Source organism: Aegilops tauschii, chromosome 5 (genome assembly GCF_002575655.3).
Source record: "Aegilops tauschii subsp. strangulata cultivar AL8/78 chromosome 5, Aet v6.0, whole genome shotgun sequence".
Taxonomy (NCBI): Eukaryota; Viridiplantae; Streptophyta; class Magnoliopsida; order Poales; family Poaceae; genus Aegilops; species Aegilops tauschii.
This window is the reverse complement of record NC_053039.3, coordinates 566,469,706-566,492,545: the sequence shown is the minus strand read 5'-3', so window position 1 is coordinate 566,492,545 and position 22,840 is coordinate 566,469,706. Positions and strand designations below refer to the sequence as shown.

The window sequence follows — 22,840 nt, the reverse complement described above, 5'->3', positions numbered from 1 at the left end:
CGTTATCAACTTTACATTATTTGGTATTCACACTATGAATATGTGTAACATCACGTTCGAGATTCATTAAGAATAAACCATTAACCAGCGGGGCATGACCATAAAACATATCTCTCATATAAATAGAACAACCATTATTCTCGGATTTAAATGAGTAGCCATCTCGAATTAAACGAGATCCTGATACAATGTTCATGCTCAAAGCTGGCACTAAATAACAATTATTGAGGTTTAAAACTAATCCCGTAGGTAAATGTAGAGGCAGCGTGCCGACGGCAATCACATCGACCTTGGAACCATTCCCGACGCGCATCGTCACCTCGTCCTTCGCCAGTCTCCGCTTATTCCGCAGCTCCTGTTTTGAGTTACAAATATGAGCAACTGCACCGGTATCAAATACCCAGGAGCTACTACGAGTACTGGTAAGGTACACATCAATTACATGTATATCACATATACCTTTGGTGTTGCCGGCATTCTTGTCCGCTAAGTATTTGGGGCAGTTCCGCTTCCAGTGACCACTTCCCTTGCAATAAAAGCACTCAGTCTCAGGCTTGGGTCCATTCTTTGGCTTCTTCCCGGCAACTGGCTTACCGGGCGCGGCAACTCCCTTGCCGTCCTTCTTGAAGTTCTTCTAACCTTGCCCTTCTTGAACTTAGTGGTTTTATTCACCATCAACACTTGATGTTCCTTTTTGATCTCCACCTCCGCTGATTTCAGCATTGAATATACCTCAGGAATGGTCTTTTCCATCCCCTGCATATTGAAGTTCATCACAAAGCTCTTGTAGCTTGGTGGAAGCGACTGAAGGATTCTGTTAATGACCGCGTCATCCGGGAGATTAACTCCCAGCTGAGACAAGCGGTTGTGTAACCCAGACATTTTGAGTATGTGCTCACTGACAGAACTATTTTCCTCCATTTTACAACTGAAGAACTTGTCGGAGACTTCATATCTCTCGACTCGTTCATGAGCTTGGAAAACCATTTTCAGCTCTTCGAACATCTCATATGCTCCGTGTTTCTCAAAACGCTTTTGGAGCCCCGGTTCTAAGCTGTAAAGCATGCCGCATTGAACGAGGGAGTAATCATCCGCACGTGATTGCCAAGCGTTCATAACGTCTTGGTTCTCTGGGATGAGTGCTTCACCTAGCGGTGCTTCTAGGGCATAATCTTTCTTGGCAGCTATGAGGATGATCCTCAGATTCCGGACCCAGTCCGTATAGTTGCTGCCATCATCTTTCAGCTTGGTTTTCTCTAGGAACGCGTTGAAGTTGAGGGCTACGTGGGCCATTTGATCTACAAGACATATTGTAAAGATTTTAGACTAAGTTCATGATAATTAAGTTCATCTAATCAAATTATTCAATGAACTCCCACTCAGATAGACATCCCTCTAGTCATATAAGTGAAACAAGATCCGAGTTAACTAGGCCGTGTCTGATCATCACGTGAGACGGACTAGTCAATATCGGTGAACATCTTCATGTTGATCGTATCTTCTATAGGACTCATGCTCGACCTTTCGGTCTTCCGTGTTCTGAGGCCATGTCTGTAATGCTAGGCTCGTCAAGTCAACCTAAGTGTACTGCGTGTGTTCCGAGGCCATGTCTGTACATGCTAGGCTCGTCAACACCCGTTGTACGCGAACGTTAGAATCTATCACACCCGATCATCACGTGGTGCTTCGAAACAACGAACCTTCGCAACGGTGCACAGTTAGGGAGAACACTCTTCTTGAAATTTTAGTGAGGGATCATCTTACTTACTACCGTCGTTCTAAGCAAATAAGATGTAAAACATGATAAACATCACATGCAATCAAATAGTGACATGATATGGCCAATATCATTTTGCTCCTTTGATCTCCATCTTCGGGGTGCCATGATCATCTTCGTCACCGGCATGACACCATGATCTCCATCATCATGATCTCCATCATCGTGTCTTCATGAAGTTGTCACGCCAACGATTACTTCTACTTCTATGGCTAACGTGTTTAGCAATAAAGTAAAGTAATTTACATGGCGTTATTCAATGACACGCAGGTCATACAAAAATAAAGACAACTCCTATGGCTCCTGCCGGTTGTCATACTCATCGACATGCAAGTCGTGATTCCTATTACAAGAACATGATCAATCTCATACATCACATATATCATTCATCACATGTTCTGGCCATATCACATCACAAGGCACATGCTGCAAAAACAAGTTAGACGTCCTCTAATTGTTGTTGCAAGTTTTTACGTGGCTTCTATAGGTTTCTAGCAAGAACGTTTCTTACCTACGTAAAACCACAATGTGATATGCCAATTTCTATTTACCCTTCATAAGGACCCTTTTCATCGAATCCGTTCCGACTAAAGTGGGAGAGACAGACACCCGCTAGCCACCTTATGCAACTAGTGCATGTCAGTCGGTGGAACCTATCTCACGTAAGCATACGTGTAAGGTCGGTCCGGGCCGCTTCATCCCACAATACCGCCGAAACAAGATAAGACTAGTAGTGGCAAGAAAAATTGACAACACCTACGCCCACAACTGCTTTGTGTTCTACTCGTGCATAACTACGCATAGGCCTGGCTCATGATGCCACTGTTGGGGATCGTAGCAGAAATCAAAAAATTTCTACGCATCACCAAGATCCATCTATGGAGTTTACTAGCAACGAGAAGGAAGGAGTGCATCTACATACCCTTGTAGATCGTGAGCGGAAGCATTCAAGTGAACGGGGTTGATGGAGTCGTACTCGTCGTGATCCAAATCACCGATGACCGAGCGCCGAACGGACGGCACCTCCGCGTTCAACACACGTACGGAGCAGCGACGTCTCCTCCTTCTTGATCCAGCAAGGGGGAAGGAGAGGTTGATGGAGATCCAGCAGCACGACGGCGTGGTGGTGGAAGTAGCGGGGATCCCGGCAGGGCTTCGCCAAGCGCAAGCCGGAGGGAGAGGTGTCACGGGAGGGAGAGGGAGGCGCCAGGGGCTAGGGTACTGCTGCCCTCCCTCCCCCCACTATATATAGGGGTCCTGGGGGGCGCCGGCCCCCTGGAGATCCCATCTGAGGGGGGGGGAGGCGGCGGCCAAGGGGGTGGCTTGCCCCCCAAGCCAAGTGGGGCGCCCCCCACCCCCAGGGTTTCCAACCCTAGGCGCAGGGGAGGCCCAAGGGGGGCGCACCAGCCCACCAGTGGCTGGTTCCCCTCCCCACTTCAGCCCATGGGGACCTCCGGGACAGGTGGCCCCACCCGGTGGACCCCCGGGACCTTCCCGGTGGTCCCGGTACAATACCGATAACCCCCGAAACTTTCCCGGTGGCCGAAACTGGACTTCCTATATATAATTCTTCACCTCCGGACCATTCCGGAACTCCTCGTGACGTCCGGGATCTCATCTGGGACTCCGAAAAACTTTCGGATTTCCGCATACTAATATCTCTACAACCCTAGCGTCACCGAACCTTAAGTGTGTAGACCCTACGGGTTCGGGAGACATGCAGACATGACCGAGACGACTCCCCGGTCAATAACCAACAGCGGGATCTGGATACCCATGTTGGCTCCCACATGTTCCTCGATGATCTCATCGGATGAACCACGATGTCGAGGATTCAATCAACCCCGTATACAATTCCCTTTGTCAGTCGGTACGTTACTTGCCCGAGATTCGATCGTCGGTATCCCAATACCTTGTTCAATCTCGTTACCGGCAAGTCACTTTACTCGTACCGTAATGCATGATCCCGTGACCAACCACTTCGTCACTTTGAGCTCATTATGATGATGCATTACCGAGTGGGCCCAGAGATACCTCTCCATCATACGGAGTGACAAATCCGAGTCTCGATCCGTGTCAACCCAATAGACACTTTCAGAGATACCTGTAGTGTACCTTTATAGTCACCCAGTTACGTTGTGACGTTTGGTACATCCAAAGCACTCCTACGGCATCCGGGAGTTACACGATCTCATGGTCTAAGGAAAAGATACTTGACATTGGAAAAGCTCTAGCAAACAAACTACACGATCTTTGCGCTATGCTTAGGATTGGGTCTTGTCCATCACATCATTCTCCTAATGATGTGATCCCGTTATCAATGACATCCAATGTCCATAGTCAGGAAATCATGACTATCTGTTGATCAACGATCTAGTCAACTAGAGGCTCACTAGGGACATGTTGTGGTCTATGTATTCACACATGTATTACGATTTCCGGATAACACAATTATAGCATGAACAATAGACAATTATCATGAACAAGGAAATATAATAATAACCATTTTATTATTGCCTCTAGGGCATATTTCCAACAACACGTCCTAGTTCACCTATGCGAAGAGATTAGCGTTTTGGGTCCTGTATTTCTACACAATATGTTCCCCTTTGAGAGGTTCATGGGAGTCTTAAAGAATATGTTCATAACCGTGCTAGGCCAGAAGGAAGCATCTCCAAGGGCCATGAAAATGAGGAGGTCATTGAGTTTTGTATTGACTTTATTCCTAACCTTAAGCCGATTGGTGTTCCTGAATCGCGGCATAAGGGCAGACTGGATGGAAAAGGCACGCTAGGAGGGAATCAAAAAATATGTATGGACGGACATTCTCTCACTGAAGCACACTACACAGTTATACAGAATTCCGCCTTGGTGGCTCCGTATATGGACGAACACAAGAATTTTCTACGCTCCAAACACCCGGAGCGGCCTGATGACTGGATTACACGTGAACAAACCAGGAGTTTCGCCGGCTGGTTGCAGACACGTTCCATGCATGACGCCTCTATTGAAGATGACCTGTACTCGCTGTCCCAGTTACCATCTTCGAATATAATGACTTTCAAAGGGTACAAGATAAATGGTAATACATTTTACACGATCGCCCAAGATAAGAAGAGCACCAACCAAAACAGTGGTGTCCGCTTTGATGCAACAACCAAGACGGGAAAGGAAACATATTATGGTTACATAGAGGAGATATGCGAACTTGACTATGGACGTGATTTGAAGGTCCCTTTGTTTCGGTGCAAATGGGTCAATATGACACGATATGGGGTAACGGAAGACCCGCAGTATGGAATGACAACAGTGGATCTCAACAATCTTGCGTATGCAGACGAACCATTCGTCCTAGCTAATGATGTGGCACAGGTTTTCTATGTGAAGGATATGTCTACCAAGCCAAGAAAAAGAAAAGATAAGGAAGCGAATGCATCATACGATGAGCCAAAGCGCCACATTGTTCTTTCTGGGAAGAGAAACATCGTGGGAGTGGATGACAAGACAGACATGTCAGAAGATTCTGAAAAGTTTGATGAAATTGCTCCATTCACAGTGAATATTGATCCGAGCATCCAGTTAAATGATGAAGATTTTCCATGGCTACGGCGCAAAGGGACATACGTGAAGAAAAAGTTTCACACCCAAAGATCTGGGATGTGATCGGCTTCACTATCATCAATTTCTTCTGTGTTTCACACCGAGGAGGGAATCTCTGTAATAGTTAGGGTAGTTATGTGTTTTGGCATTTGAAACGCGAAGAAATTTTATGTGCAAACAAAAATCTTTCATGCATTTACTGATTTTTTCAGCTAAATGACCCTGAAATTGAAAAGCATTTCAAATGAACTCAGAAAAGGTTGAAAGTTGGCATGGTATCATAATTTCACCCACATAGTATGTGCAAAAAAGTAGAGAGGGTTACCGCAGAAACTGGATGCACTTCGTGTATAAAATGGACAATCTCTTTCGAAGTATCAGGGTTTCGGACGAAAACTCATCCGTTACAAAGGGATTTCATTTTTTAAATAACCTAAGCATTACCAAATTGAATATAATCATAAAACACACTAATATTAAACATAAGAAAAAAGAATCACTGAAAATCTATTTTCATAGTTAAGTTATTCACAAACTAGTGATTCACACAAATTTCAAATAATTCAAAATGTAAACTATTCAAATTTGTAAACTACCGGCACTAACAGAAAGTTTGTAATTTTTTTTACCTAAAGCAAAAATACTCCCAAAGAAACTCTAAATACAGCAAAAACAACTCAAAAATAAATAAAGCAAAAAAAATAAGAAAATAAAAAAGCCCACCTACTGGGCCAGAGCGGCCTGCATACGACTAGAAACCCAACCTGTAGTTGGGCCAGGATGCAGGCCCGCAAGCCCAGTAGGCCCACAGGCAGAGTCGGAGAGGTAGGCCCAGAAGGCCTGCTATTGAGAGGAGCTCAATGCAGTGCCCGCGTCGGGGCTTATAAACTGGTCCTGACGCTCCTCAACTAGCGAGGTGGGACTAAACTTCTGCGCCCCTCGCCTGGCAGCGCACACCCTTTAGTACCGGGTGGTGGCACCAACCGGTACTAAAGGGTGGGCATTTAGTACCGGTTGGTGCCACCACCCGGTACTAAAGATGGGCGCTTCCCGCCGCTTGGCCTGGCCAAAATCGACCTTTAGTACCGGTTGGTGGCTCCAACCGGTACTAAAGGACCATCCTATATAAGAAACACTTACGAAAATTTCGTCAGTTTCCTCCCACTTCTCTCTGCTTCATTGCCGCCGCCCCGTCCCGCGCCGTCGCCGCCGCTGTCGCGCCGTCCCCGTCGACTCCGCGCCGCCCCCGTCCTCGTCGCGCCGTCCGCGTCGCCGGCCCGTCCCCATCTCCGCACCGGCCCGCATCCCCGTCCCCGCACCGGCTGGTGTCGCCGTCGCCTCGACCTCGCCCGCGCTGTGAGCCTCTGTCCCCCCTCTCCTCTCCCTCCAATCGAAGCCGCCGCGCGCGCCGCCGGCGCCGTCGCCTTGGCTCGCCGTCACCGTCGTCTGCACACACATACACACACACACACACCATACACACACACATACACAATTTTTGTTCTGTTTTTAGTTTTTAGTTTTTCTGTTTTTAGTTTTTCTGTTATTAGTTATTTGTTTTTAGTTTTTTCAGTTTTTCTGTATTAATGTTATAGAAATGTTAGTTATATAGAAATGTTAGTTATATATAGAAATGTTAGTTTTTTCTGTATTAATGTTATAGAAATGTTTGTTATATAGAAATTTTAAAGAAAAATTAGTTATACAATTTTAGTTATAGAAATGTTAGTTTTAGATATGGTCGATGTTTTTTTAGTTTATTATATTTTTAGTTATAAAATTTAGAATTTGCATATAAGAAATCACAATCCAATCATTTAAAAAATGTTACTTTACTTTTGCGGCATATAGTATTTGTTGTCGACGATGCCCGGCCCGCATCCTCGCTGTCGACCCGTTCGCGACGACGTCCTGCTTCAGAGGACCCATGTCCGGGATTGGGCTCCGCCGGGCTGGCACTGGGAGGTGCTACCTAGAGGGGCGCGATGCTTGGTGAGGAACCCGGCCTCGGGTCCCGTCGTCGACCCTGATCTCCTTTGGTGGCGTTCGCGTGGGCCACATTCGGTGCAGAGGGAGCCGGCCCCGCCGGAGGTGGTGCGTCGTCGTGTCAGGGAGGAGGACGAGCACGTCCATCGCTACATGGCTGCTATGGACGTCAGGTTCTCCAATACCTGGCAGGTTCTTTGGGCAGATGACCGGAGATATGATCCTGTGATGGTTCCTTGTCTTTGGGTGTCCACCGCCCGCGCCCCAGGAACCGCGAGTGGCCTAGATTCTTCTATAGTATTCGATCTTTATTAGCTACCTAGCCAGTGATGTATTCGAGATTATATATTATTCGAGACGATGTATTCGAGATTATATATTATTCGAGACGATGCATATTATGTACTATATGATTCAGTTTTTCCTTATTGATTGCATCCATGCATTGTAATTTGAATACTAAATTGTTTTATATTTCTTCTGTATTAGTTAAATAAAAGCTATGGCGGACAATACCGGCAGAGAGGGAGAAGAGGTCCTGTTCGAGATCATACGCAGCCCTAGCAGGCCAGATGATCTGAATGAAGCAAATGACGGCTCCCAATATCTGAACAATACCGGGGAGGGTGATGATAAGATATTCGATCTCGACGACCGAGCTGATGAAGTCATGAACTATGATTATGATTGATGACGCAGACAATGATTATGATGATGAATACAATGTTGATCTTGAAATAACAAAGACTACCGGCGAGGTATATTTATATAAGCAGGCATCTAGTGATCATCACATGTTTTTTTATTTGAAGATATATTAATGAATCGATCTTTCTTCTTTCAGCCCTCCGGATCGAGCAAATCTGCTTCTACAGACAACAGGACAAAGCGCGGCCCAAGCAAAAAGTTGAAGGAGGGTGTAAATTACAACATCGATTCCATCAAAGCTAGTGGCGAACCCCTCACACCTAAGAACATTGCGAGCAAGTTCGTTCGTCAGTGCGGAGTTCTTGTGAAGGACCAACTCCCGATCTCCATTCAAGAATGGAAAGTGCCAAAAACTAAATGCCCAGATGTTACTTGGGTCGACGACAGAGCAAAACAAAAGCTTTGGGAATCTCTGATGGAACATTTCACCCTACCAGATTATTTCACTGATGCAGATGTGCAGAAAGTCAAGGACGCTGCTCTTAAGAAGATGGCAATTGCATTCAACACCCACAAGAAAACTGTATGGGCCAACTACCTCGCTGCAGAAAGGAAGACTCCAGAATTCAAGGGAACACTGGAGAAGCAAAGAGAACACTGGCCCGCTTTCGTGAAATTCAAGAAATCAGAATTATCTAAGGAACGGTCGAGAAAAAACAAGGCCAATGCCGCAAAAAAGACGCAGTTCCATAGGCTGGGTCCAGGTGGCTACGCGGTGGCAATGCCTAAGTGTGATAAGTCTGAGCAAGAGATGAAGGATGCAGGGGTCACTCCGGTTACTAGGAGCTGGCCCCCCAGGTGCAGAACTTGGTTCTATGCGCATGGGGGGGGGCGTTGGACCCGAAGACATGCCTGGTTTCGAAGAAGGCAAGTCTAAAAGGAGCAGAACAAAAGTTACTTGACGCAATAGAAGATGCTCGAAAGGGGGTGTTCACGCCCAACAGAGAGAACGACGAGCTTACGCGCGCCCTGGGAAATCCTGAACACCCGGGAAGAACATGAGGCAAGGGCGTTATTCCCTGGTATGAGGGCTTTTCGGAATGGAACGACGACTACAGGACCCGTGCAAGAAAGAAGATGGAGGAGGAGAAGAAGAGGAAGCTGGAGGAGGAGCAGAGGAAGCAGGACGCGGAACGCCTTCAAGGCCTAGAAGCAAGGCACACGGACTTGGCACTCAAATTCCAGCAGCAGCAGCAGCAGATCGACTCACTTAGCCAGGAAAGGGGGTCTCAGCAGCGGCAGCAGCAAGCGGATGATCATCCAGCATTGGATAGCACCGTCCCATCCATGCCGAGAAGCAGCGTTGGTTCCGCCCCGGGCGACGCACTGCTGGATACATACCCTGTGGATGACATCATAGAGAACACTAACTGTGAGGTACACTACAAAATGAAGAACATATCCATGAAGGTGGCGAACGCCGTTGCTTTTACAATTATCCCCGAAGCAACCTTCCATTGCGCCCCGATTCCAGAGGGCTATGCTCGTGTCTTGGTTGATGAGGTGGTGGGCCCATATTCGGGGCTAGAGCTTGACATTCCTGGAGGTGACGACGAGCAAACACTGGGAGAGGCCATACATCGTTTCATCCTATGGAAAAAGGATTGCATCATCTTTCGAAGTCCACCGACACCGCGTCTGCCGACTCCTCCTCGAAGTCCGTCACCGTGTCAGCAGACTCCCGCTCCTCCAAGTCCGCCACCGTGTCAGGCCACACCTCCTGCTTCAAGTCCGACACCGTGTCAGGCCACACCTCCTGCTTCAAGTCCGGCACAGCGTCAGGCCACTCCTCCTGCTCCAACTAAGCCACCTCAGCCGTCTCCGCCGCCTAAGCAATCGCAGAAGAGACACGCCGCAGCTATGGTGCGTAGCGGTACGAGTCGAGGTAGTACAGAAAGTACAGGCGGAGACAAGCGATATAAATATGGTCCAAGCAGCCTCGCTCCTCTTCCTCAGAGGCCTTACGACATGAACGAGGAGCAAAACGATGCAATGGTGCGGGCCAAAGTGGACGCTCATTTTCGACCGAAACCGGCAACGCCGCCGAGGGAGAAAGTGCCTGAGGAAAAGATTGACCACTTCATTCGTATGGCTAGACCACCAGCTCCCAAGCCTGTTGACTCAGACTATGAGCGCCAAATCAAGAAGGCACATCGAGCACGACTACAGAAAGAAGCGAGCTCGAGCTCGAGCCAACAAGCAGCTGTCAAAAATGCGGGAAAACCGTTCCCCAGCTGGGAGAACAGGCGGCGCAATCGACCCCCTCGCTTGTTGTGCCAACAACACATGAGAGTACGCGCCCAATATTATTGTGGGCAAACCGTTTACGTTCCCAAGCTGGGCGATGTGGTAATAACCGAGGAGCATATAATGCAAGTTGAAATGCTCAAGATCACTGTTGGACAACTCTTCGAGATCGAGCCCATGCCTCCGCTTAGAGAGGAGGAAATAAAACGGAAATATGTCCGGGGCCAACCTTTGGTCGAGCCCGAGGAGGTCAAGAACCTCCCAACGAGAATGTATGAATTGCATGATTGGTACATGAAAATTATCAAGATTTCCAATCGAGAGTCCCTCATGGTGCAAGTCGAGGAAGATCATTACTTCCATAAGAAAGCTCTGGCCATTGAGTATTCAGAACTATTTCAGTTATTCAATCAAGATGCACTCGACAAATCTATCGTCAGTTGCTATTGTCTATAAATGATTTCTTTCTGTAATTTAAGTCTCAAGCTAGCTCTAGTGCTCATTGGTTGATCATTAATTACCTGTAATTATATATCCTCACTATATATTCTTTTCTGTGGTATTATGCAGGATGAAGATGTATGAAATGAAAAAAGCTGGACGCTATGGCATTGGGTTCATTGACCCAAATACCGTTCATGAATACACATGGAAATTGGAATGGTGTAGACAAGATGTAAAGAAATGCATGCTAGAGTTCTTGAAGCGCCTCAATAACAATGAAGATATACTACTTCCTTACAACTTCGAGTGAGTCACACTGTCTTGTACTACAAATTCTTTTTTTCTTACTAGCTAGATGTTAATAAGTTTATAGGGTTTAGGGTTATAGTTGATTAGTGTTATGCACATGCCCGCTTAATTTATACATGCAAACGTATGCGCATGCAGCTTCCACTGGATCTTGTTAGACATTAAAGTTGACGAAGGAAAAGTTGAAGTACTGGACTCACTACTTAAAAAAATAGTGACTACAGCATCGTGAAGGGGTAGTCGACAGGTTATTTCAATCATTATTAACTATATCTCGGCCTATTTAGTTCGTCATTTCCTGATATGAACTATTTTTAATAATGGCAGGGCTTGGGCAAAGTACATCAAGGTGACTCCAGGAAAATGGCGACAAAAGCTATGTTGGTATCGACCCAAGGTAAGTAATTAAGTAGTACTAACTAGCTAGCTACCATCTCTTTAATTCTTGTTTCAATACCATTAATTAATTAACATGCTTAATTAATTATTATCTGATTAAATTCTATTGTCGTAAAGGCCTTGAACCAGGCGCCGGGGACTGAAGTGTGTGCATACTATGTTTGCGAGAATATTCGCATGATGGCGTCCGAAAGGAGCAGATCTGATAGACAGGACTGGGTACGTTTGCCAGAATACTATTCACAAATCTTACATGATTGTCGATATCTAGTCACACAACTAATACACATGCATATTGATCTCCTTCTTAACAGTTCAAAGAGGTGCGGGACTAGCTCCTATCAGAGGAGCGCATACGAGCACTTCAAGAGGAAATAGCGGGATTTTTGCTCGACCAGGTCATAGATCCCAAAGGAGAATACTATTACCCGCTACCGCCCCCTTGAACCACTTGTCATCGTGCTCCGAAGGCACCAAGGCAACATGTAGGAGAAATTGTATATATATGTACATGTGTATGTGTGAATAATTAATGGTGGTTGTGAGACATTCGATTATATATATATGATCAGTTCTACGAGAAAATCTATTTATATATATGCATAACGTGTACAATATGTAGTATCGTAAAATACCAGCAAACAAAAAAGAATTAAAAGGAAAAATAAAAATTAAAACCAAAACCCCCCCAAACATTTAGTACCGGTTGGTGCTACCAACCGGTACTAATGGTCTATCAGCACCCGGGCCTGGCTCGTGCCACGTGGTGGCACTTTAGCGCCGGTTCGTGCCGAACCGGTACTAAAGGGGGGGGCCTTTAGTCTCCACTCCATAGTGCCGGTTGCAGAACCGGCACTAAAGGCCCTTACGAACCGGTGATAAAGGCCTGTTCTGCACTAGTGTTCGCGAGAGTCACGGGCGTGCCTTTTTCGGAAAGGGAAAAAACATGTTTTCTGTTTTTTTTCTTTCCACGAGAGTCACGATTTTGCTTCCACAAGAGGCACGGTTGTGATTTCGCGAGAGGCAGGGGTGTGCCTCTTTCGGAAAGGGAAAAAACCGTGCTCCCGGTTTGGTTTTTTCGTCCGTTTTTTTCGTGAAAAAAAAGTTCGTCAAAACCTATCATCATGGGATCTAGTTTTGAAGATCTCGACGCGAGGAATCCAATGGTGAAAACAGTTTGAGATTTGGACGCACGGTTTAAGAGATAAAACGTTTTGAACAAACGAATCTACGAAAAAAGGAAAAACTCCTAGGTTGCGACAAGTGGCGCGATGCATGTGCGCCACTTGTCGTGACCTGGGAAGATGGAGTGTTCTTTGCAACGAGTACTCCTTAATTAGTGATTTCGACGATTCGGCCGTGCTTTTAGTACCACCTTGCCCGCTCGTACATGACCAGAACTAATAATAACGGTAAAAAAACCTAATCACGGGACGAAACCAAGAATATCACCATGCTTTAATAGATTATATAATTAATAAGGACGAACTCTTGCCTTGCTCGTTAAAAAAATTCTAAAAAAAAAGAGCGCGTTGCATCTTTGTCTACACGCCTACACGGCTAGAGAAACAAGGCAACCACATGAGCATGCCCAGTGTCTTCTCGATCAGGTCCTTGCTGGTGCCGACGGCGTGGCAGCGGCCGGCCGCTCCAGGATGCCAGCGTGGGAGAGCAGCGCCCACAGCTGCGTCATGAACTCGCCACCGGCCCCGAGCATCTCTGCATGGATGTCCACGTTGTCCGACGGCGCCAAGAACAGTATGAATTCCGCCCAGAACTCCGCCAGCACCTTCCACCGCCGCCCTTCGTCTGGTACAGACACCCTGATCTGCCCGCCGAGCAGCGCAGCCTTCTCGACGATGCTGCTGTTGCCGGCTCTCTCGTACAGGCTGCCGCCCTCCAGGTAACTCTCCTCCTTGCTCTGTATCTCCTCTAGTTGGGCAAGTATGTCCCGCGTTGTCCGGCAGCCGGCGAGCTGGTCCCGCGCCTGCTGCACCGTCGTGTCGAAGATCTGCTCGACGTTGTAGCTCGGGTCCGGCAGCATCTCCGGCACGAAGGCAACAAGGTACGCGCAGTAGTTGGACAACTTCCTCGCCACGAGCCTGTGGTTGTCGGCAACGTCATCGGTACCAGAGCCATCACCACCGCTAATCCAGTCGAAACGAGTGGTGACCACGTGCCACACCAGGATCTGGTCGGTGAGCTTGGGAAACACGCACGCCCATGTCAGTTGCTGCGACAGGCCGTGCCTCTGCACGGTGGCGACGCCATTGGTGAGCTTGCCACCGCCGGCCTTGAGCGAGTCGAGCACGGCTCGCCTGACCTGCGTAGGCAGATCCTTTCTCCGGCCTCTCTTCTGGCCCTGCCGCCGTGGTTCCACCAGGTAGAGGGTTATCCACGAGCGCACGTTCCACGGCCGGTGGTCGTACCAGTGCAGGAGCTCGTACTGGCCGATCTTCTGCTCCCAGTACGTTGTGTCCGGCGGCGTGATGCTCTGTTTCCAGCACCAGAGGTGGCCGTGCCGCTGCGTGGTCCAGGGCCGGTCGTCGCGCACGCAGCGGTACACGGTCATCACGTACCGCCAGTTGTTGGAGAAGGCGGCCAGCGCCTGGCAGACCTCGAGCGCCGCGGTGATCACCACGAGCACCACCGTGACGGAGCGGTCGAGGTTCTTCACGCCGACGTGAGGACGGCTGTAGCCAGGGCCGAGCGTGCCGACGAATGCCGTCCACATGGTCAGGCTGAGCATGACGACGGCGATGAAGATGTAGGTCCTGACCCCCACCGGCAGGATGTTCCTGGTGTAGAAGAAGTCGTAGAGGAAGGCGAGCTCCGCCTCGACGACCCGGAAGGCGGCGTCGGGGCCGGTGATGGCGTGGTGGAGGAGGCCGGTCAGGACGAGGTCCAGCGACTTGGGCGAGCCGGCTTCCGCCGGGGTGTACCCGTAGAATCGCCGCTTCAGCAGCTTGAACAACGAGAAGGCCAGGCAGAAGTCCTTGGCCATGTCCCTCTCGACGTCGCTGTATCCGTGACGATCGATCCACTGGTAAACTTGATCGATCGTGACGACCCCCTTCACCTTGGGGGAGGCGGAGCTCATCGTCGCCGTCAGGATCGAGCTCGTCGTCCTCGTCAGCACCGAGCTGGTCGTCGTCGTCATCAGTATCTCGTCCTGGGAAGGATGATATTGGTGGCTCAGCTGCTGCTGATGCTGAATGGCCTCCTCGCCGTGGAAGAGGTACTTGTACCCCTTCATGGTCTTGGGGTCGTGTGGCAGCTGGTCGGCGGCGAGGAACTGCTCCACGTCCATGTATTCAGCGACGACCTTGACGGACGGGTCGGGGAGGCTGGACCGGACCATCTCGACGATCTTGGCGGCCGTCTTGAGCACGCTGAGGCTCCAGAAGGCCCAGATGGCCGCCCGATAGCTGGTGTTGGCGCCAATGGCGTTGAGGATGAGCCAGAGCACGAGCGCCGTCTGGAGGGCGTGCTGCAGCAGCAGCTTCTTGCGCTGGTCGACGTCGCGGCGGCTGTGCACGGGCGCCGCGTACGCGCTGGCCTGGATGAGCAGCAGCGCGGACGCCCAGAGCACGAAGGCCTGGCCGTGGAAGGGCCCGTCCTGGATGATGCCGACGGCGTAGGTGACCACCACGTAGGAGAGCGAGTAGGCGATCCACATGACGCCCCGGAGCACCCGGTCACTGCTCCGGCGCTGGGTCGAGCCGTACAGGACCAGCGACGCCAGCACCAGCGCGCTCGCCAGCACCACCACCTCCAGCCGCAGCAGCCGCTCTTCCACCGTGCCGTAGGTCTCCGTGATGCCGCTGCCCCTCGCCCCCTTGCTGTCCGTGTCCTCCATCTCCAAGATCCTACGAGCTCGATCTACTCGGCGATTCACGCGCTCGAGTCTTTTTTTACCATCAAAATATCATGGAATGGAAGGCTAGCTAATGGCAGCCAGATAGACGATTTGATCCAAACGACACGAGGATCGATGAGAAGTCAAGATTGATGAGGACAACAACGATAAAGCAAAAGCAAGCCTTTATTTTTTTACATCAAAAGCAAAAAAGCAAACTTAATTCTGTGTGCTTGATTGAAGGCAAGAATCTTCGAGTCTCACATAGGGTAGCACATCCCCCAAAGTCCTATTTTTGGACCCGGTATGGAGATATGGGAGCCCCCAGATCGAACCGATCGAACGCCTATCGCGTGTTTGGTTGCCGTAGTGAACAGTACGTGCGTTGCATACACATCTCAATCCAGTCTGGCTCTAAAAAACAGCCTCATATGCGACATCTGCAAGTTGTTTGATTGCTTGCATATGGACTTCCTGCATTAGGGGTCAACTTTGGCATGTTGTTTGGTTGCTTGCATTGTCTCGGCGCATACAACTACACGTTGTTTGGTTGTCTGCATAGGGTATGATTAAGAGATAGCACTTGCACTTAGCACACAGAGTTCACTAGTAGAAAACGAAGCTTTATCACCGGCTCGTAAGGGCCTTTAGTGCCGGTTCTGCAACCGGCACTAAAGAGTGGAGACTAAAGGCCCACCACGTGGCGTGAGCTCGCGCTGTGGTATTACCAACTGGTACTAAAGGTTTTTTTGAAATTTTTTCTGACAATTTTGGAAAAAAATTGAATTTTTTTTTCAATTTTTAATTTTCTAAATTATTTGGTGATTTAGTCTCTAATCACCCCTCTTAACTACTCAAGTGTGGATCACTCATTCCAAATCGTCTAACTTCCCGGTAGGTCACCCATCCTCTCACTCCCCCAGCCTGAGCACGCTTAACTTCGGAGTTCTATTCCCTCTACTTTCCAAGTCTACACTTGTTGTTTTCCTGACAAATGTAAGCTGACAATCCTATTAACCCTCAGCAGTTTAGCTTGAGCATTAGGTCACACGTTTCACCGTTTGAGTTTGAAACTATCATTCTAAAAAACAGTAATTATTTAGTAACACTAATATTTTTTGAATAAGTTTGACCATAGTTTGACCAAAATTCAAAAAATTGAAATAATTATTTAGTAACACTAATATTCTTGAATAATTATGTAGTAACATTAATACTTCTTGAATAAGTAGTTTGACCATAGTTTGACCAGATTTAACCCAAAAAACTAAAATTTGAGCATATCTTTTTTTCCTTTTGGAATTTGAGGATTCTAAAAAATTGCAAACAGGCCGTAGGCTGTCAAATCGTATGCGGATTTTCGTGCTGAATTTTTTGATATATTATACATTTTTTCTGACATCGTATGCAAAAGTTTTTACATTTTCCCTACACTTCTTGCAAAACATGTCCAAATTGAAGTTTTCAAATTTTCCTAACTAGTAGATGTAGTAATATAACTACCTCTCGAAGGATTTTACTTTTTGAAGTTTTTATCGTTTTCTTTTGATTTTTTTCAAAACTGAAATGGCGATACACGGGGGGGGGGGGGGGGGGGGGGGGTAGAGTTTGAAAATTGCCATATAGTCCCGGTTTGTGTCTCCAACCGGGACTATAGGTCAGACCCCTTTAGTCCCGGTTCATGGCACGAACCGGTACTAAAGGTGATCGTGGGGCCCCGGCCTGACGCCAGCCTTCCACCACCCCTTTAGTACCGGTTCGTGGCACGAACCGGTAGTAAAGGTTCAACACGAACCGGCATTAATGCATAGCCGTTCGAACCGGCACTAATGGTACCATTAGTACCAGGCCAAAATCAAACCGGGACTAATGTGTCTCACATTAGGTCCTTTTTCTACTAGTGGTTAAGAGCTAGCAGAGGAAGGGGGAGAAGAAATGCAGTGTGCGCCGGACCATGGCGACTGCGGTGGATAGTGGCCGTGGCGCCGTGTCCGACATGACGAGCATGGAGTCGTGGGCGAGCGACACCGTCGGCGAACTAGTTGCGGTGCTCGCGCAAAGACAGTGGATAGTGAAGGAGAATGCAGTGCTCGCGCCATGGTATCGTCCGTGCGGTAGGACGAGAGAGGAGGCCGAGATGATCGACACCGGAAACGACTCCAGTGTAGTGGGTCGAGAGAGAGGATGCCGAGAGGAGGCCAAGATGATCGACCCAGTCGGCGGCGCGGCGAACTGCAGTGTGCGCGCCATTGCAGCGTCAGTGCAGTAGGAGGACGACAGAGAGTAGGCCGAGATGAGCGACGTCGGAAACGACTCTAGTGTAGTACGACGTGGGCAAGGAGATCAAGGGGAAGGGCGTCGGCGTCGAGAGGGACGAATAGGAGGGCTTTGAGCAGAGGACAGAGGAGCTCGACATGGCGGCGTCAGTGCTGTACACTGCTGTTCAAAGAGAGATGAAGCTACGACCGTCGAAACCAAAAACTTAAAACACGAATGTTGTGAGGAACTGCGAGATTAGGCTGCTAGTCAAAGGAAATTTCAATTGATCGATCGTGCGCGACGAATCTGACAAAATTCATCCAGAATAGCTCCAAACGGGAAGACGAAATTAAGAACTTACGGCCGACGAAACTATGAACCGATCGCTTGAATGGAACTGTAGCATCGAGGTGCATCTTTTTCGTGTAGAGCTTACCTCGAACCGAAGCACCGTTGTGTAGATCAGAGGGAAGTGATTAGATATGAGCTTAATGGAGGTTGAAGAAGACCTCATGCAATCACCTCGCATCCCTCCCGTCTTCACTCGTGCAAGGGCCCACTCGCTTGCACTCGACTCGGCCTGGCTCGCGAGAAACTGCCGATTCTAGCGTTTCCAGCGAGCCAGCCTCTAGGATGCTTTAAGAAGCGTGCGATGCAATCCCAAACCAAACAGGCCTCTTGCTTCCCGCATGGGCCTGGTTGGGCTCTATGCGGGCAACCACACACGCCCTATGTTCCTGCTAAAAAACAGCTCCGAGCAAACAATCAAACTAAACACATGTACTAAGGGCATCTCCAACGGGCGTGCTAATTTTTTTTACAGCGCCGATATAGCCTTTCTTTCGAGCAGCAGGGTGCTTGCTCCAGCAGCCGCTGTAAAATATGGCACGCGCGAGCAGCTCCAGCAGGCGCGCTAAATTTACAGCGCACGCTCAGCACAAACAACATTTCACACTCAAAATAGAACCAAAAAGATCAAACACACAAAAAATAAATCAACAATAAATAGTTCAATTTATTACAACTCAAACAAATAGTTTATCTTCCAATACAACAAATAGTTCAACAATACAACATCAAACTAGTTTTATCGTCCATTCCATGCCCACCACTCCTCAATTAGATCCTTTTGAAGATCATCATGCGTTTCGCCACGTCGAATTGCGTGGTCCTCCTCCTCTTGAATATCAAATTCTTCGTCAAAAGAATCGTAGGACGAACTCATCTACAATATTTAATTTAAACTAGTTTATAAAACTACAAACAACATGCACCAAATTCATCTACAAAATATAAAGTTGAAGCAATACATATCTTGCAAGCGTTTTGTCAAACAACTTGTGGGCGCGAGCTGCAATGGGCTGTCGGACGCTGTTCGTCGGAGGAATGGTGCGCTCGAGGGGTGGCGGCGCGCGGGGATAGGCGGGGGAAACGCCGACGGATTGCCGGAGCAAATGGAGAAGGTGCGGGGGGCGGCGCAAGCGCATGGAGGTCTCAGATTTGGCGGTTGGTGAAGTCGCGCGTGGGTCGTCACTGTCCAGCGCGTGGGAACGGGCGCATGAAATAAGCGGCGCACGATGCCGTTTTCCTCCGTGCGCAGAACCCATTATTCTGTGCGTGCGATTGTTGCGTGGCTGCTGGAGTGCCCGTTTCGGCTCCGCGCGCTCAAAAAAGCAAAATTTTCCAGCGCGCGGCTAAGATAGCGCGTCTGTTGGAGATGTTGTAAAAACATCTCCAATAGAAGATGCAGATGCAAAAACACCTAACTTCTACATCTTCGAGGCCCAAAAACGCCTTTCCAACAGATGATGTTGATGTAAAAACAATTTACATCTCCGGGAAATACAACACCTCAAGATGCAAATTTACATCTCCGGGTGGAGGAGATGTAAAACGGCCGGTCGCGCACCAAGTGGAAACCGTCGTTCATTTCATTTCACTTCACCCGCGCCTCTGACCGATTCCGGCTAAAATCGACGCCACTGCCGCCTGCCAGCCCCCTTCTGGATCCCCCGTGACTCCACCCGCCAGTCCCTCGCTGTCTGCGCGTCGGAAAAGTGGCGGCTGTTCCCAGCGGCCACCAAATCAAAATCAGCCGCCGGTTTGAATCCTAATATCACCAGAGCTCACTGCCCCCATGGCTTCGACGACACGGTCGTGGGAGAGATGTCCTTGTTCCTAGCCTCCAAGCACCGCTGAAGCTAGGGAAGGTGCGGCTAGCCGCCCGCCTCCGGCACGACTCCGGCCGCGCGAAGCCGCCCCGCCCACACCGCCGAGCTCCAACCCCTTTTGCAGGGTCGCAGCTGTCTCCTGTGCCACTGCCGCCGTCGATTGGGCAAGCTGCCACCGGACGGCTGCCCATTCCACCGCCGGCCGAATCCTTCCACCTCGCCCGCAAGGTGTTTGGCAAAATTCCCCAAAGATAAAAACCATGGAAACCTTGAGTCTTTTCAGTGGCCGCGATGGTATTGTTTGACAGTGATCTTCATATTGTAGATGAGCTCGTGTGACTCCTCTAACGTGCACTATTCCTCCTCCAATGATCTTCACGACAGCCAACCGGCCGGTCGCCAATTTACATCTCCATTTGCATCACCTATTGGAGTTGCCCATTTACATTATCTGTTGGAGTTGGCCCTTTTTGGATGTAAAAACACTTTTTGGAGATGAAAATTTTACATCTCCAAATTCGCATCTTCTATTGGAGTTGGCCCTTTTTGGATGTAAAAACACTTTTTGGAGATGAAAATTTTACATCTCCAAATTCGCATCTTCTATTCGAGATGCTCTGAAACTGAAGCGGCTCACTCTGTCATGCCCGCGCGCTGGAACGAGTGATCCATCCAAAGCAGAGCAATCAACCGACAACTTTTACCCTTGGGGCACACCATGTGGAATAGGTCGTGCACTTGGTTAACACATGCATGTCTGTAGGCCCATCCAATTAGTCCACTTGGGTTGGTCATAGTGGCGGTATCTTAACCGATATTATGCACTTGGCACTAGCAAACATACTCATGTGGCAGACAATTAAAGAAGAGAGAGAGAGAATATGTGTGTGTGTTACTATGTGTCATATGTAGATACTGTATTATAATAAATACTCATATGCTACTATGTGTCACGCATGACAATAAATAAGATAATCTATGGTACTCAATGATACTATGCACTATGATGATAGTATCATACACTATACTAGTATATGATACTTCACACTATGAGTAGCCTAATCTCACCTCCTCTGATTTTTTTTGGGGGGGAGGGGGGACTCAAAATTTCCCAAACCCTCCAATTAATGCTATAAGTGCACTTTCCAAATCAGGTTCAAACGACTTGTCGGCCGAGCGTCGGAGCGGCCGTGCGCGAATTACTGAAACTAGGAACTATCCCCAGTTGCTAAAAAAACTTTTGCATGTTCTTCCTACATGGGCTGAAAACAGATTTGCCATGATTCAATAAAGAATAATTGCAATCTAGCACGATCATCATTTTGCAAAAAATCCAAAATTTTGCCATCTTAAAAGCAGCAAATAATTTGAAATATCACTAAATCAAGGTTTATGGAAACGTCAATAAGTTGCCCTGATTTTACTCTAAATATTGCCCCGCCACCCTCCCCCCCCCCCCCCCCCCCCCCCCCCCCCCCCCCCCCCCCCCCCCCCCCCCCCCCCCCCCCCCAAAAAAAAATCTTACTCTACAAACATTTTTAAAAAATTGCGAGTGCCATGGTATTTGACTAATAAAAATCTATGAGTTTTTGGTTAGATGTTTCATGCCATGTCAATGTGCAAAATTGGCAATGTTTGTGATAACTTTTTTCTTTATTTTTGCCATGGAGCAATACAAAATGCCATGTGACAAAAAACAAATTCTAAAAGTTTGCGATGTTACAATTGCATATTACACACAATTTTTTTTGCCATGATTTAGATTTTTTTATATAAATTTTCCACGTGCCATTGCAATTTTATAAATAATTGACACCACTTTGCGGGAGCAATTTTTGTAATTTTGCGATATGAGCAGAAATCATTTCTTAAGAGAATGTCATTATTTAGGACACAAAAAGTTATATTTTCAATGTGAAATGAACTAAAATTATGTACATTTGTCGTGTAGTGGGAAGCAAAATTACCATGGTGTGTAAAATTAATTTTCCATGCTACCTACCATAAAACTACCATGGGCTAATTAATAAATTGGTCATAGTCTAATTAAAAAATTGCCATGCTACCTAAAAAAATACCATGGTCTAATTAATAGAATTGTGATGGTTTAAACAATATAATTGCCATGCTACTGGTAATAACATGGCTAATTAGAATTTATGTACATTTGCCATGAAGTGATTCCATGGTCTAATTTATATATTCTTGGTGTTGTAAGGTTGATGGAAAATTTAGGAAACAAAGTAAAATGTACATGGCAATTTCTTAATATTTTGGTTTGTGGGTCATGGCAAAATGTACGGATAAGAAAAAAGACAACAACACTAGGTACTTTCACAGGATTGATGATGGTATTTTTTGCATTTTTTATTTAAGGAGGGGAGATAATGTGATTCAAGCAACTGCTGGTCTACTTCAACATGCAACTGACTACTAGTGCAAACAGTTGTTTTGTCCTACTGTAGAAGTGTTGTATGGAGTGAAGGAGAGAGGTTATCTGAACATGAATTGCGAAATCTTTGTAGACCTTTGGAGGAAGAGGAAATCAAATATGTTATTGATAATATGGAAAAGAATAAGGCAGCAGGTATTGATCGTTTTCCAATGGAAATTTTATTAAGCTTGCTGGCCTATCATAAAGAGCGGTGTGATGGCTTGTTTTGAGGAATTTCACAAGGGTGTGTTGGATCCGAGTAGGATCAATATTGGTGGGCTAACCTTCCATGGCACTATTGTGTGTCCAGGAGATGATTCACCTGTTGAAATTTATCGCCCGTCTCTTTTCATCGGTTCAATCTTTTGAAGCAACTGGCTAGTGCATGAATTTAATATGGTATCAGAGCCAAGAGTCTTGAGTTCAAGACCAATTGAATATTAATTTTTTTTCTTCAACTTACATTGATCTCACGCCTATGGACTTTTGGAGCATCTGGCTGGTGTATGGATTTGATATCATCAACATGTAACAACAGATCACGAGGTGCCTATCTTGCAGCCCAATCCTTTTGATCCTTCAATATGGCATAGGATACCCACTCTCTCCGCAGCGTCATATGGGGGGCGTACTCGCTGTGGTACGGT

The 22,840-nt window shown here is 47.5% G+C and overlaps 1 protein-coding gene across 1 annotated transcript; it reads right to left on the bottom strand.

Moving 5' to 3' along the window:
• Positions 1-13,076: 13,076 nt before the first annotated feature.
• Positions 13,077-15,329, bottom strand: LOC109735608 (uncharacterized). Its single transcript, XM_020294824.1, has one exon. The coding sequence runs from the start codon at positions 15,327-15,329 to the stop codon at positions 13,077-13,079; it is 2,253 nt and encodes a 750-aa protein (XP_020150413.1).
• Between the last annotated feature and the right edge of the window lie 7,511 nt (positions 15,330-22,840).